Below are 14,993 nucleotides of genomic sequence, written 5' to 3'. Positions count from 1 at the left end.
GTCTCTTCCAGTCTTCAGACCCTCCGATGGGCCTTCTCTCACTCGAGCATGCTTTTGGTGGCTCATACAAGTGCAACTGTGTGGCTTTACAAGAGGAAGTCAGCTCCAGCAGCCACAAAGGACTACATAAGGGTACTATCAGGTTAAAGCTCCAGTGTCATCTTTCCCTTCTGATCTCTCAACCTTTACCCTGCCCTCTGCTCTCCTACCGCCATGGCCTTGTCCAAGCAAGTTACATTCCATGCATAGCATCTTCAACTCTCCTTCCTTCTCCATGGCCAAGCCTCCAGGGTAAGGCCCTCCTCATCCTGGGATGTCCCAGCAGTCTCAAGACCTCCTTACGTACACTGACATGTTTATCTTCTATAAGCACACACATTTAAAAAACCAAATCCCCTTCTCTACTTTTTCAAATAAAATACTACTTATGGCTTTTCAGGATTCCAGCCAGCTCTAACCTCATGTACGCTATTTAAAACTTATGTTGCAGAAAATCTAAATGACTCACTTTTGCATGCCTGTGACTATCCCATTCTCCCAGATCACCCTGTTTTTGCTCATCCTACCCACATCACTATAGAGAACTGTGTTTTACTCATACCAACTATCCCCCTCTCATGGGATCTCTCCTCTATCTCCTCCTCCTCAAGCACCAAGATGTGTTCTCTCTGCCATCTCTGACCCTGGACTGGACTCTCCACAACTGTACTCTGCTGTGGTTGACACCACATTCTTCCAACTACTCCATGCTATTTTCCTGGTCTGGCCATCAGTTCTCAGGTAGGAAAGAGGGCCTATGCCCTGTGACAGAACACCCACCCACGCTTCTCCACACATCTGAAGCTCTGAGGGTTCAGAGAAATTGGTGAACTGCACCTGCGGTACCACTGAGAGCTGTGGGTCACACCTGTACTAGGTGTGACACGAGAGCACATTGAGCACCTGCTGGGGAGCCATTCATATCCTCCAGGGGATCAATGCCCTGTCCCTGTCACAATGCTATTCTGCTTGCCATTAAATAATTGCTAATCTCCACCCCAACGCACAGCTCCAGGGTGGCTTTATGTTCAGCATTTTTCACTGTCTGGACAGTTCCTGACAAGATGTAAAAAAACTGGGTATACAAGGAGAAGAAAACCTCGCAGGCTTCTACCTTGAATTAGGTCTTCTAGGGAAGTTTATGGTGGCTCATACAGGTGCATACCTCCCACTCACTCCCAAAAGCAAGTCAATTCAACAACAAAACCCAAGTGGTCACTGTGCCTCAGCCCACGCTTTCTGGGAAACATCAGGGTAGGTGCCTGAGTGTCCAGCCACCTCACTCCCTTGGGAGAGTTCTCCTCTCTCCCAGAGAAGTGCACAGGAAGCATGTACTCCACCCAGGCTTTCTCCCAAGGGTTTCCATAGCGCAACCAGTCATCTGCCTCCTCTACCTGAAAAGCAACCAGTAACAAGTTGAGTTCTCAGGGGAGGAAGAGGGTCCTTGGCACTAGGCTGACCCTGTCCTTGGTCCTCACTAACCATGTTAAGATGGCTCTGTCTAGTACTGAAACAAAACAACAGCCTGCTTACAATGCAAAGATTTCTAATTTTAGTCAAGGCTACATATTTAAAAATTAACACTTTAGAAAACAAACTTATACAAAATTCAGAAAAATGCATCAAAGTGAAAAGACGTTAAGAATCACCTGAATTCAGCAATAAAAAAGTAATAAAAAGAGGTCCTGATGCAGGCTACAACATGAATAAACCTTGAAAACCTTATGCTGAGTCAAAGAAGCCCACATATCATATGATTCCATGTATATGAAATGTCTAGAACAGTCAAATCCACACAGAGAGAAAGCAAATGAATGGTTGGCAAGCACTGGGGAGTGACTGCAAATGGGTGTTGGGTTTCCTTTCAGGGTGATGAAATTGTTTTGGAAACAGAGTGGTGATGGTTGCTCAACTTTGTGAATATATTAAAAACTTGATATCTCAATAACTGTTAGTTAAAAATAAATAAATAATCACTTGAAAGCCCACTTCTTTGAAAATGATGTCACAAGCCCATGGGTGCCAAGGGTCCAGCTGTCTCCCTGGAAGCACCTTCCTGTCTGCTTATTTTCCAAAAACTGCACCCAGTGGCATCCAAAGTCAGTAAATATGCAAGAGCCACTCCAACAAATAAAGTTAAAAGTAGTCTCACAGACTCTCACTTTTGACTGGTGGGGGTACTCCCTGTGGAATTTATTCTGCTTGCAAGCAATGAGATAAATTCATTTGGTAGGGCAGAACATAAAGAATCATGAATCTAAATTAACTAAAATTTAAATGAAATCATTTTTCCCCTTCAAATTGAACAAACAACCCTATCTATGTATGTTACTTTGAGGGTTTTGTTTTTGTTTTTGTTTTTTAATATTTTAAATCCTTACCTGAGGATGCTTTGTACTGATTTTAGAGAGAGGCAGGGAGAAAGAGGTGGGTGGTTGGGGAGGCATTGATGTGAGAAAGAAACATCAATCAGTTGCCTCCCATACACGTTCCGACCAGGGATCAAACCTACAACCTGGGTATGTGTCCTGAGAGGGAATCGAACCTGCAACCTTTTTTGGTATAGGGAATTACTCTCCAATTAACTGAGCCACCTGACCAGGGCTGATGTTTGTTTTTTTAATGGTCCTTACACAGAAGTAAAAAGTCACTAAAGAGAGCCTCTGGGTTATGATTTTAGAAAGGTGACATGAATGAGGTCACTGCTTTAATATGCACCTCTCCATAACACTCCTGGCAAGATGCCTCTGTCTGTGTAGGCAGATATTCATCAAAGGACCAGTCCTTTCTTTTGACCTGGCAGCATGTCCTTGCACACTACTGAGATTCTTCAACACCACAACCTGGCCATTTCCCACACAGTAGTGTTCTGTAGAAGCAGCACCTTCCCAAATACAAGAGGCACTGAAGTCTCCCCTCTGAAGTGACCCTCCTTAACAGGCAGGTTACCTGTTGGCCACAGTGGTGCTATGACCACTGCTCACACTTAGTTCTGCTAAAGCTAAACTCAACTAAAAACCATTCTAACTGACTTGCTACCATGAGAACAGGGTGAGAGGAGGGCAACTCTGTCACTCACCTATAATCCTAGGACTGCTCTTCAACTGTTACACAAAATGAAAAAAGGTACAGGAATGAGAAACCAGAAGATCAAACAAAAAAACCCAAAAGCCCTTCCTGCTTACAACCATAACACCAGGGAGATAAGATAAACACACACACATTACCTTAACTGTAAAACAGCTAGCTAAAATGGGTCAAAGAATACATGTGTAAATTGGTGCAGCCACTATGAAAAACAGTACTGGAGGTTCCTCAAAAAATTAAACATTGAACTAACATATGACCCAGCAATTCTACTTCTGTGTATCCAAAGAATATGAAGACACTGATTCAAAAAGTTATACACATCCCTATGTTCACCTCAGCATTATTCACAGTTGCCAAGATACGAAAGTAATCTAGGTACCCAAAGATAAACAAATGGATAAAGATTATGTGACATACACATGGAATATTATTCAGTAATAATACAGAATGAGATCTTGCCATTTGCAACAATATAGATCAACTTTGAGGGTATTATGTTACATGAACAGGTGAGACAGAGAAAGACAAATACAACATTTCACTTATATGTGAAGTCTAAAAAGCAAAACAAACTGATGCACATTCTCCTGGCTGGTAGTGTGCCCAACTCTGCAGACTTGTGAATAAATGCCTTGCTTTGGTGCTCAAGACCTGTGTCCCAGTTTTTTATTGTGAGCATTTATCACAATTTGGGGGCTTGTCTGGGATCCTCCGCCTGTGTGCAGGAATGGGCTCTGAGATGAGGCAGAGAGACACGTCCTACCCACTTTTGGGTGGCCCGCTTGACCCAGGGCCCACTCTCCCCACAGTGTCCAGAAACGGACCCAAGACTTCTTGTTGGGACAGCAATAGAACTAACACAGGGGGGAAACAAAAGCAAGCACCACAGTAACCAGGCAACCTCGTGAACGGACCAAGGTAAGAAAATTGGGTTAATTACTACCTTGGTGGTTGGTCATCCTCTGAGATTGAATGTGTGTGTGTGACTGAGGGCTGTGAGTGGGGGGTTGAGCTCACAGGTTTGTGTGCAAGAAATCTCCAGTATGGGGGGTTGAGCACACAAGGCGTGGACAAGAAACCTCCAATAAGGGGATGAGTTTACAGGCCGTGGGTGAGAAACCTCCAGTATGGGAGGTTGAGCTCATCGCATTTCTGTATACAAGAATTCTCCAGTAAAGGGGGTTGAGTATTTGGGGTCTTTATACAAGAAACTTCCAGTATAGGGGGTTGAGCTCACGGGTTTGTGTTCAAGAAATCTCCAGTAAGTGGGGGTTGAGGACACAATCAGATTCAACCACAGCCACAGGAATCGACTGAGGATGGGAAATAAAAATTCTAAGCCTAGGGAAACTAAAGAATTAGGGAAAATATTAGAGCATTGGGGAGAAGATCCCTAGATCCAGAATAAGAAAAACACAGAAAATGGTAAAATATTGCTATCTTTTTTGGTCCACAACCCAAGCATATAACCCGACTGGGAATCAAACCAGCGACCCTTTGGTTCACAGGCTGGTACTCAATCCACTGAATCACACAAGCCAGGGTTTAATGTCTGTTTTCTGGCCCCAATTTGGTTCTGATGAAACTTGGGTTTGTCAAGCCCTGATCTTATATGTGACTTATCAGGCATCAGCTTCTACGGAAGAGAAGGAATATGCTCTCTGCTGGTTACAATCTATCAGCAGGACTACAGGTCTCTTCCCCGTAAAAGAGAAAGAAGATAAAGCCTGAGATCTCCTGTCCTGTCTCCCACCGCCTTATGACCCTAGTCAGCAGGTGGCCAATTGGGCACAGGCACCACAGACAGACAGTACAGACAGATCGGGCCAGGGACACCTGACAGGTTCCCAACTGGTAACCGTGCCCACAGCACCCACAACATTGGCAGGAACTTACTCTAGATTAAGAAAAGAATGAGAACAATGTAAGCAAGACCTGATGAACTTTCCCATTGCCTCAGAGCAGCTGATGTTTCCCCTTAGGGAGGTCTCCATGGTTCCAGGACAAATTGGATATGTCAAGTGCTCCTTTAGCAAGCACTGAAGTTAGAAACTTCAGCATGACATGAAGTGCTTGGTAGAGGACCCTTTGGATTGGCAGGACAATTAGATCAGTTCCTTGGATCCAGCATATACATGTGGATGGAATTAATGTCTATACCAGACATCTTCAGTGGGGAAGAGAGGGAAATGATCAGAGGGGCTGCTATGAGGATATGGGAAAGGGAACATCCTCCTGGTCAGGGAATTGTCCTGGCCTAACAGAAGTTTCCCAATATAGACCATTAATGGGATAATAACAGGCCAGAGGATAGGGCTCAGATGAGAGACCTTAGGAACCTCATCATCAGGGGAATCAAGGAGTCCATCACCCAAGCACAGAATGTTTCCAAGGCATTGGAGATACAGCAAGAAAGAGATGAAACTCCATCAACATTCCTACAGAAGCTCAGGGACCAGATGAGAAAGTATTCTTGCCTAAATCCAGAGGCTGTTGTAGGGCAAGGACTTTTAAAAATCATGTTTGTAACAGAAGCTGGCCAGATATTTGTAAGAAATTGCAGAAGGTAGATGAATGGGCCAGATAGAACAATTGAAAAACTCCTCAGGAAAGCTCAGAAAGTGTATGTTATGAGAGGAAGAGAAGCACAAGTTTGTTTAAAGCTGCAGGATATCTCTGCAAATCTAGGAACTATTAGCTACCAGATACTGAGTGTGAGTATAGTCTTTCACTGTGTGGAAAAGAACAAGAATTGGAAGCATATTTTGGTTAAATCTAAAGACGTAAAGGGTATTTAGAAAGCATGTGAATGTTGCAGAAGGTCTGTGGAAAGTTGTAATGATAAAAAGGAAGTAGTTATGGAAGTTTTAAACCTGGGAAAAGGAAACCTCAGCTGCTCGAGTTCTGATTTTATAAAAGCATATTTTGGTTCGTTCTGTATCTGTTTTTGACCAATGAGACTTAGGAAAGTTCATCTGTAAACTGGTTGGTGAAAATTCCTTTTGCCACCCAGGACCCCAGAAGGGTCATGCAGGCTGCTGGGTGCTCCAGCCTGGGCAAATGAACATGCCTCTGCCAAGGGCATGTCTCTCTAGAAGGACGCGGATATACTGAAGAGAGAGAGGGCCTAACTACCTGTGCTTTGAGTTATTGCTCTGTTTGTGCTCTGAAATGAAAAATTGAAATTTCCCAGGGAAAGTTAAAACTTCACATGAAAGAAAGGGAACCAGTGAAAGTGTAAGGCATAAAAATAAAAAAGGTTTGTTAGAAGTTTATAAAGGTTTTGAAAAGAAATTGTATGGTTTTAGTAATGGAAGGTATTCTGCATGGAAATGCAATTTTGAAGGACAAAAATTTTCCTTCATGCCTTTATATTTTCCTCCCTACCTGATCCCTCCAGTATTTGGCATTCTAAAGAAGAAATGACATAAGGTTCCTTTGCATAAAACTAATAATACCAGTTGCTAATAATGGTTTTAACAGCCAAGGCTTTGACTGGGATGTCATGCCTGAAGGAGGCATGCCTAGACTCTGGTTGTTACCAGAAAGCCCTGAGGAATGGGAGTTGACTTTCAAGGATAATGAAAGCTTAGGAGGAAAAAGCCTGATACCCCGGTTGGTTGTGCAGTTCGTGGTAATCTTTCTAGGGAAGAAACAAAGGTTTCTTTCCTGATAGAAAGCTAGAAGAAACCTTAAGACACAATAGAAAACCTGAAGGACTTGTAAAAAGCAGGAGTTTTACAGGCAAGGCCAGATGGCAGGTGTGTTTCTCAGCTTCTGTGCCTAGAGAACAGACTGAAGGTCAACCTGAAGGTTCCTCGTGTGAGTTCCAGCAAAACAGACTTAAAGATTATTTGTGATCAATTGCTGCTCTTGTGTTTATGCAAAGAACAGACTAAATTAAAACTGGACTCAGTGCAGTCCCTTTAATGACAAGGAGGGCAATTTTAAGGAGAAAAATCATGATTTGAGGAAAATCACAATGCTCAGCGGTAGACTATAAACTAGTGCAGCTGTTTTAAAAGTTTGTTTTCATTTAGAAGTTAAAACTAGGTTTGTAACATCATCAGAAATGTTCAATCTTCAAGCAAGGCGGCGGCGGCGGCAGCCGTCCGTCTCGAGAGACGATGGTGTAGCTTCTTAAGAGTCTATCTGCACAGCCGAGAATGGCTGTGCAGTCCGACTCGGGAGTGACATCGTATCTGTCTCCTCCCGTGTTGAATCGACATCTTGCGATGACGCTGAAGCTACAGAGCCTGGGCAGGGTGATATGGAGGGTCTGCTGTTGCCCATGCAGCAGACCCCCCCTCTCTTCGCAGCTGAAGGGTCCAAGGGAAAGACGGAGTCAATACAGCTTGGCTTCAGGTGCGCCGCAGGAGTTGCCGGTGTTGACTACAACGTCAAACCGCCTTAGGGACTCCGGCTCCGGATTTTCTGTCAGGGTTTACTCCCTTAGCCTTTCCCCTGAAGAGGTATGCCGCAAGGCAGCGGAGGTTTTTTGGAGTCAGAGTTTTCCTTCTCTGATGTACCCTGACTGGAAGATCGAACCAGCGACACTTAGCTCGCAGGCCGACGCTCAATCCACTGAGCTAAACCAGCCAGGGCAAGGAGGACCTGTCAAATTGCCACTGTTAAATATCATTTTAGCAAAAGCCCTGTGACTGGATGTCTCCACAGTCTTACGGATTCAGAAGCTGGTTTGTGGGTTATGTTGTGTGAATTAACATGTGTATTCTTTCTTCTGTTTGCATAGGACATAAGGCTATAATCTCATTACCTGAGTAATTGTCTGTACATATAGGCCTCACTTAAGAATCCCAGCTGCATCACTGCTTCCTGAGACTCAATGGTTTGGCTGAACTAAGTGTGGTTGAATTGGTAAAATGTGGGGCAGTCTGTGGGCTTCACTTTAAAACTGGTTTCTCTTTTTCTGTCCTGTAGCTTGGATAGAAAAGGCCCAGAGGTCTGAGAAAGGGGAAATCCTAAACTATTCCCCTCAACCCAAACTATGTTTAGTGAGCAAAAGGGCTTTGAACAGGTGTGACATGCCTTGCACACCTTCTGCCAAAGACGCCAATTTTCTTCTTAATGTGCGACATTAAACATTAATCCCTGCCTGTTGTCATCTAGTGTTTATAGTTTTAATTATGCCTTTTAACCCTGTTGCCAAATCTGTTGCCCCCAGAATATGACAAAAAATGCCAGTTTGTTCAGCAGTGCCAGTCCTTGGAAACTGAGCATGCCACTGCCCCGGGACAGCCAACTGACCTGAACTCTACAAAATCCTGCCCCATGTAGGAAGGCCTCCCTCCCCTCCTCACTCCCACCCTTTTAGGGATTTCTAGGCCCAAGGGTATGTAGGAGAGCAACCATGTCCAGCTTGAAGCAGTTAGAGGAGCATGAGACCCTCGCCCATTGTCCTTTATAAGACTATAAAGGGTCTTAAGTCTTAGAGGAGGAATTGTTACAGAGTAAGGTCCCCAAAAAAGTCCCCAGAGCCTACAGTTGGAAGGTGGGGGAAGAGGACAGCTTTCAAGATGCCTTTTTATAGCTATGGCTGGTAGCTAGTACCTTAGTTATACAAATGGCTTTGGTTCTTACAAGGCCCCAAGGAGATGGGAGGGATTTTGACTATAAAATGGTGATGAAAAAGAGGTCAACAACCCCTGGTGGGTCATTCAATCCTCATATCAGTATCGATGCCAGTGGGGTCCCTAAATGAGTTCCATATTAGTTTAATGCTAGGAATCAAATAATGGTAGGGTTTGAGTCATTCCTCTTCTTGTGATCAACAATTAATAAGAATGCTGATAGCATAAGCTATATTTATCATAATCAGAAGAGATTTATTAATTATACCAAGGATGTTATGGAAGAAATAGCTCAACAGTTAGATGCCATCAGTCGAATGACCTGGGAGAATAGGATGGCACTGGATATGATGCTAGCAGAAAAAGGAAGTGTATGTGTAATGCTCAGGGGACAGTGTTGCACTTTTATTCCCAATAATATAGCTCCTGATGGGACTATCACTAAGGCTTTACAGAGACTGACCACCCTAGCAAATGAACTAGCAGAAAACTCAGGCATCAACAATCCTATAACAGGATGGTTAGAAAACTGATTTGGCAGTTGGAAAGGAATGATCACATCAACTCTTGTCTCCCCTCCCTCATTGTAGTAGCAGGTGTCCTTACTGCTTTAGGCTGCTGTATTATCCCTGCATCAGAGGTTTAGTTAAGAGATTAATTGAGGCTGCACTAACTAAACGGATGTCAGTAATTTACCAACAGAATAATCTTCGCTTCCTGGAGGCTGAAGAAAATCCTTGCTATGAGGTAGAGAATCGAGAAATTCTCAATAGTTTTGAAGGGACAAATTAGAGTAGCCGATTATCCAAAAGAGACAGGGAGAATTGTTAGGGATAAAGAAGCAAGCCAGTAATTCTCAAACTAGTAGGAGATAATTTACAGATGAATCATGGAAAAAGGGCAAGGGAATGACATTCTGCAGCTCCTCACACATATTTATGACATCAAAAAGAGGAAGATTGTATCACCAAACACAGAGAAATGGAAAGATGTAGCTAGATAACTGCAAATAAGTTGGGGATAGACCTATAACTATAATAGATTACCCTTAGTTAATCACTCCCTGAGTTAAGTAGTTAATTGTGCTAGATTATAAATCTGATTAACCAGTAATGGAGAAACGGGGGAGAAGGAAAGAGGAGGGGAAGTTAATCATGTTAGGGAGGGGAAGCTAATTGCATTAGTATAAAACCAGTTTTCTTTGTCTACTTCACACACACATTTTCCTGGTTGGCCCAACTCTGCAGACTCTTGAATAAATGCCTCGCTTTGCTGCTCAAAATAAATAAATAAATAAAGTTAAAATTAAAAAAAATAAAATAAAAAGCAAAACAAACTCAGAGATATAGAGAACAAACTGATGGTTACCAGAGGGAGGAAGTGTTGGGGATCTGCGTGAAAAGGTGAAGGGAAATTAAGGTCATTTTATAATCTTCAGTTATAATATAGTCATGGGGATGTAATATATGGCACACAAAATATAGTCAATAACATTGTAATAACTTTGTATGGAGAGATAGTCACTAGATTTACTATGATGACTGCATTGTAAGGAATATAAATGTTGAATCACTATGTTGTACATCTAAAACTAGTATTGTATGTTAACTATGCTTTAACAAAAAACAAAACAAACAAAAAACCCCAAAATAGAAAATAAAAATCTATGATCATTTTTTTAAAAAACAAAAGCAAATGTACAAGGGTTGGAGTACATCTGACACACACATGAAGAACTGTGAGTGAAATTATCCCAAAGGTACTAGAAGGAAAGCTGCATTGCTTTTAAGGTATTTCTATAAATTAAGCAATGGGTACAAAGCTTTTTTAAGATTTTTTTTTTTTTTTTTACTTTTAGCCATAATTTCCTTTGCCAACATTTTATTATGAGCATTTTCAAACATACAGAGATGTTAAAAAAAATTGGCAGTGAACACCTACACACCTACCACCTAGGTTCTATATTAACATCATACTGGATTTATTGCATATCCACCAATTGATCCATTTATTTTTGGATGCATTTCAAAGTTGCAGACATCTATACACTCCTTCTCTGAATGCTTAAGCATGCATTGTTAAGTACAGTTCATCATGTGTTCATTTTTTAGGTTAATATATGTATGGTGAAATGCATAGATCCTGAGGATACCACTGGTGAGTTCTGACAACTGCATTCCTGTATGATTCAAACCCCATCCAGATATAGGGCATTTCTGTCACCCCAGGCATCACCTATTTCATTAAGACTAGACTACTCTTGTTACAAAACTTTCAGTTCTAACCATAGCCTTGTTTTATACGTACTTTTTGGCCCCAAATTATATTTAAAAAGACTATTCTCCACCCAAATGGAATAGTTACACCTTCCATTTGGAAATGTTGAATGAAGGGAAACAATGACCTCACCTAGTGGACGATGGTGAGACTGCATTTTAAGATTACACTCTTCACTGATGTGGTCCTGACTACCTCAGTTAGCTGTGGTTTGATGCTCTAGAATTGAGGTTCACTCTTCCTGACAACCACTTTCTTCTGCAGGATTTGGCCTCTAACTCCACATGACACTGCCCTCTCACTGGTGTCAGGGAGACAAAGTGATAAGGCTGAATGTGGGAACAAAACCAACTATAACTGTTTTTAACTGCTCCAAGTCAATCGTCCCTCTGAGAGTGAACCATAGAGGTGGGCACCTTCACTCTACACTGAGATACAACAGAAAACCAGCATGCAGCCTGTGGTATTCTCACCAACTTCCCCCAACCTCTGCCCCTGATATCTCGCATAAGGTCCAGCAGGCTCAGAGCCCCACCCCACCAGACTTGCAATGAGCTAATACAGGAGACGAGCCTCTGAAAGCCCATGTGAAACTATGAAAAGGGCATGAAGCTCATAGGATTGCCCTGACCTCTCCCATCTCTGCTTGTCTAAGATTGGCATGTAATCTCTCTATGAAGGAGTTTAACATATTAAAAGCTGAACTGAAAGTGCACCTGTATATTTTCTTGTGTGAATGAAATCTGGAAATGAGTGAAGGAACCAAGTCTCACTCACCTGCCAGACACTGACAATCTTCTGGTTAAAAATCTCAAATTCATAGCGGATTCCATAGCCATATGCTGTCAGGCCCAAGGTGGCCTTTGAGTCAAGGAAGCAGGCTGAAAATTTCAAACACAAAGAATTTCTTCTGAATAAAGATAACCGGCCTGTTCAAGGCTCACTGGAAGCAAGGCCCAGACACCTAAGTTAAGCAGGCACTGGGATGTATCGGTGTTTCAGCGGTGACCACAGTCAGCTTCAGGTACCATGAAAAAGAAAACTGTACTTCCTCCTCAACTCTCCTCAGCTTGAGAGCCTGGGGTGATGCCAAGAAGATACAAATGTGGGGAAGATTTGGGGGTGTGGGAAGATGGGAAGGGGAGAAAGAGAACACACTCAGTGCATCTCTAAATGTTTCAGCCCCACTGCCAACTTTTTCCTAGAGAGTCACTTGGACTAACAGCCTCCTCATTCCCCACATAATCAACCTCAAATCCAACCCGTCTGGACAGTAGGGGAACATCACAAAATATCTCTACGTGCCAGTAGAGGAGGCACAGAAACAGGAGCTGGAAGAGGACATTTCACTGTATACAATACCAAATACCCAAGTGCCAAAGTGTCACCAGGGTATCTAAGAGGTGGCTGGAGCAGCATGTCACCAAATCAGCCCTTTGTTCCAATCAGAATGTCTTAGGGAAAAGAAAGCACAATGTTTTAAATAAAGATCCAGAGCCTTATTAACCTTCAGGGTTAAAAAAAAGAAAAAAGAAAACTACACAAAACACCAAGCAAATAAAATACATGCTTAATTCACCAAACATGCACAGATCACGGGATATCAGGCTCCTTACTGAAGAAGAGGAATAAGGAAGACCCAAAAATGTAAGATCTGGGCTCTTGTTTTGAGAAAATCATTCTTGCAGGAGGGACAGAAGACCTATCAAGCTATATATATCAAACTGGGGCTTCCCAAAATCTACACAAGTAACAAGAGTTGGTGGAACCAGAGAAGCCCAAAAGAGAAGTGCCATCACAGAAGCCCACAAGAAAGAACAGTGGCACCACAGAACTGGCAAGACAGGTGACTGCAAAGTCAACATGAACCTGACTAGGAAGCCCTGAGAATGTTCAGGATGAAAATGGACTGCAAAATGCAAGGGGTAGGACCACCTAGCTAACAGTCCTCAGCTTTGGGGTAAGAAGGGAAGTTAGGCAGTTACTCCAGTGAAGGACATCAAAGGGTCTGGAGCTTCCTTTGAGTTTGAAAAATGGGTTCTGTTTTTTACTATGATCAACAAAATGCCATCAGGGTGAAGGGGACAGGAGTAGACTGAAATCCTTGAGGACACTGGGGCTCCCAGTGTGGGCGGCTGCAGGGGGAAGTAAGGTCTGGCTTCATTGTCTGGTATGATCTCACCTTCATACACTAAAACAGAGCCCTTCCCTGGAAAGCAGGGTGCACAGGACCCACATGGGCTTTTCACACTAAGGGGTGGAGGTGGGCAGGCCCTGCCAATTGTTTCCTTATATAGATCCATGTGTTGTTTTGTTTGAGATAAAAATATGTTGCCTTTATAATTTGTGAAGAATTTACTATAAAATTTAAAAATATAAACACATGCACCCCTCCCTCAATAAATTTTAGGGCATTTTCTCCCTTTACAAAATGACAACTTGCAAAGGGGGCTATGACACCAAGTGGCAGGGGCCTGAGCCCACCCTCCCCCCAACCCCACAACACAAGAGTAGCACAAAATCTAACTCATCTTTGCCCTAGAAACACTATGCTCAAGCGCTTTGATGTGCACATTAAAATCCAATCTCAGTCTAAATGCTATTTCCACTTTTGTGTTCTTAACCCAGCTCTTGTTCCCCCAAAACACTTGCAAAAATAATTAAAACAGAAAAAAAAAAAAACCTGAGTATGCTCTCACATGCAGTACCAAGGGAGCAACATGCCCAAAGGAACAGCTCCATTATTTCAGGACAATCTGTGTGCTGTAGTAAAGGAAGAGCTTGAAATGCTGTAAGCTATGTGTATATGTGTTTCTATCCATCTATCTTTCTCCCACTTACTGGCTTTTGGATTGCAGAGAGTGATTGGTATATTGAAATCTCCTCACAGCACCAGTCACCCAACATCAGCAAGCCTGCTGTTCATGATCTTTATGAAGTGCCCCTGGTGTGAAAAAGAACGCAAAACTTGCATTTTTTCCCTACCAGTGGCAAAGATTTTGACCGGAAGAACACACTTTCCCATCCACTCTGAGGGACCGATTTACCCTGCCAGAACAGTGTCAGGAACATGGCTGACCTTGGCCTCACCATGTGATCATTGGTAAGGCACCATGTCAGAAACACCTTGTCCTACACAGGTGCTTGGGATTACGTGCCAGTCTCCCCAAGCCTCCGTTCCCCAGGCCAGCATCCTCTTCTATTTCTTCCAGTTTTTCAAAATCCAACCCCAACTATGAATAAAAAAAGAGGTAATATTTTAATATTACATATTATTCTCCACCAGGTGGAAAGATAATTAAATTCTGTGCGCTTATAGCAAAGGTTAGAGTCTGCTTTCTCTTAGACTTGAATATCCAGTGTCAAAAACCTGATGTTATTTACTGCATGAAAATGAAAGTTTCTAGATATATAAAAAGCTTCCGGGAGGGGAGTTGAAGATGGCCGCAGAGTAGGGACAGTGGTCTCACCTCGCTCCTGTTAAGGACAGAATTCAGGAACAAAGGCGGAGAGGAGTGAGTGACTGAGTGAGTGTGGATATCTGATAACATGAACAAGGAGGAGATCGTGGGAGCAGCGTGGAGCGGGGTGGAGGGGTTTATCACAAACTGCAGGCTGAGTCATTCTGAGACTCCGTGCGTTTGCAGTATCAAGCCGGAGAGCTCACTAGCCGGGAGTGAATTCTTGTAGGGAGTTAGGGAGAGGATTTGGCCGAAAAAGCCAGAGGAGGGAGAGAACAGTGAACAACCAGGACTGGGAGAAACTGTGTGATCTGAGTCTAGAGGGAAACATCTTCAGCTGCAACCTCCGACCGAAAGCTCGGCACTCCGGGCGAGCCCAGCACTAGCGCTAGGGCCCTACAGAACAAAGGAGCAGTTTTGGGGCAAGGAGAAGGGCAGCACAGAAAAGCTGCTGCGGAACTCCGGACCGGGGGAGAACTGCGTTCTTAAAACCAGTGTTTGCTCTTTAGTTGCGCTAGAATCCCACAGAACAAAA

General features: G+C 43.1%; 1 protein-coding gene across 1 annotated transcript in view; it reads right to left on the bottom strand.

Annotated features, from left to right (window-relative positions):
- Positions 1 to 14,548, bottom strand: part of PYGB (glycogen phosphorylase B) — a 90,008-nt gene extending 75,460 nt beyond the window's left edge. The window contains 4 exon segments of the mRNA XM_090285016.1: positions 1,302 to 1,433; positions 11,775 to 11,878; positions 14,152 to 14,230; positions 14,468 to 14,548. Coding sequence (XP_090141142.1) covers positions 1,302 to 1,433; positions 11,775 to 11,878; positions 14,152 to 14,230; positions 14,468 to 14,548 — 396 coding nt within the window.
- Between the last annotated feature and the right edge of the window lie 445 nt (positions 14,549 to 14,993).

The sequence above is a fragment of the Furipterus horrens genome, unplaced genomic scaffold (genome assembly GCF_987537825.1).
Source record: "Furipterus horrens unplaced genomic scaffold, mFurHor1.1.pri manual_scaffold_8, whole genome shotgun sequence".
In the NCBI taxonomy this organism is placed as follows: Eukaryota; Metazoa; Chordata; class Mammalia; order Chiroptera; family Furipteridae; genus Furipterus; species Furipterus horrens.
This window is presented reverse-complemented; position numbering and strand designations above follow the sequence as displayed.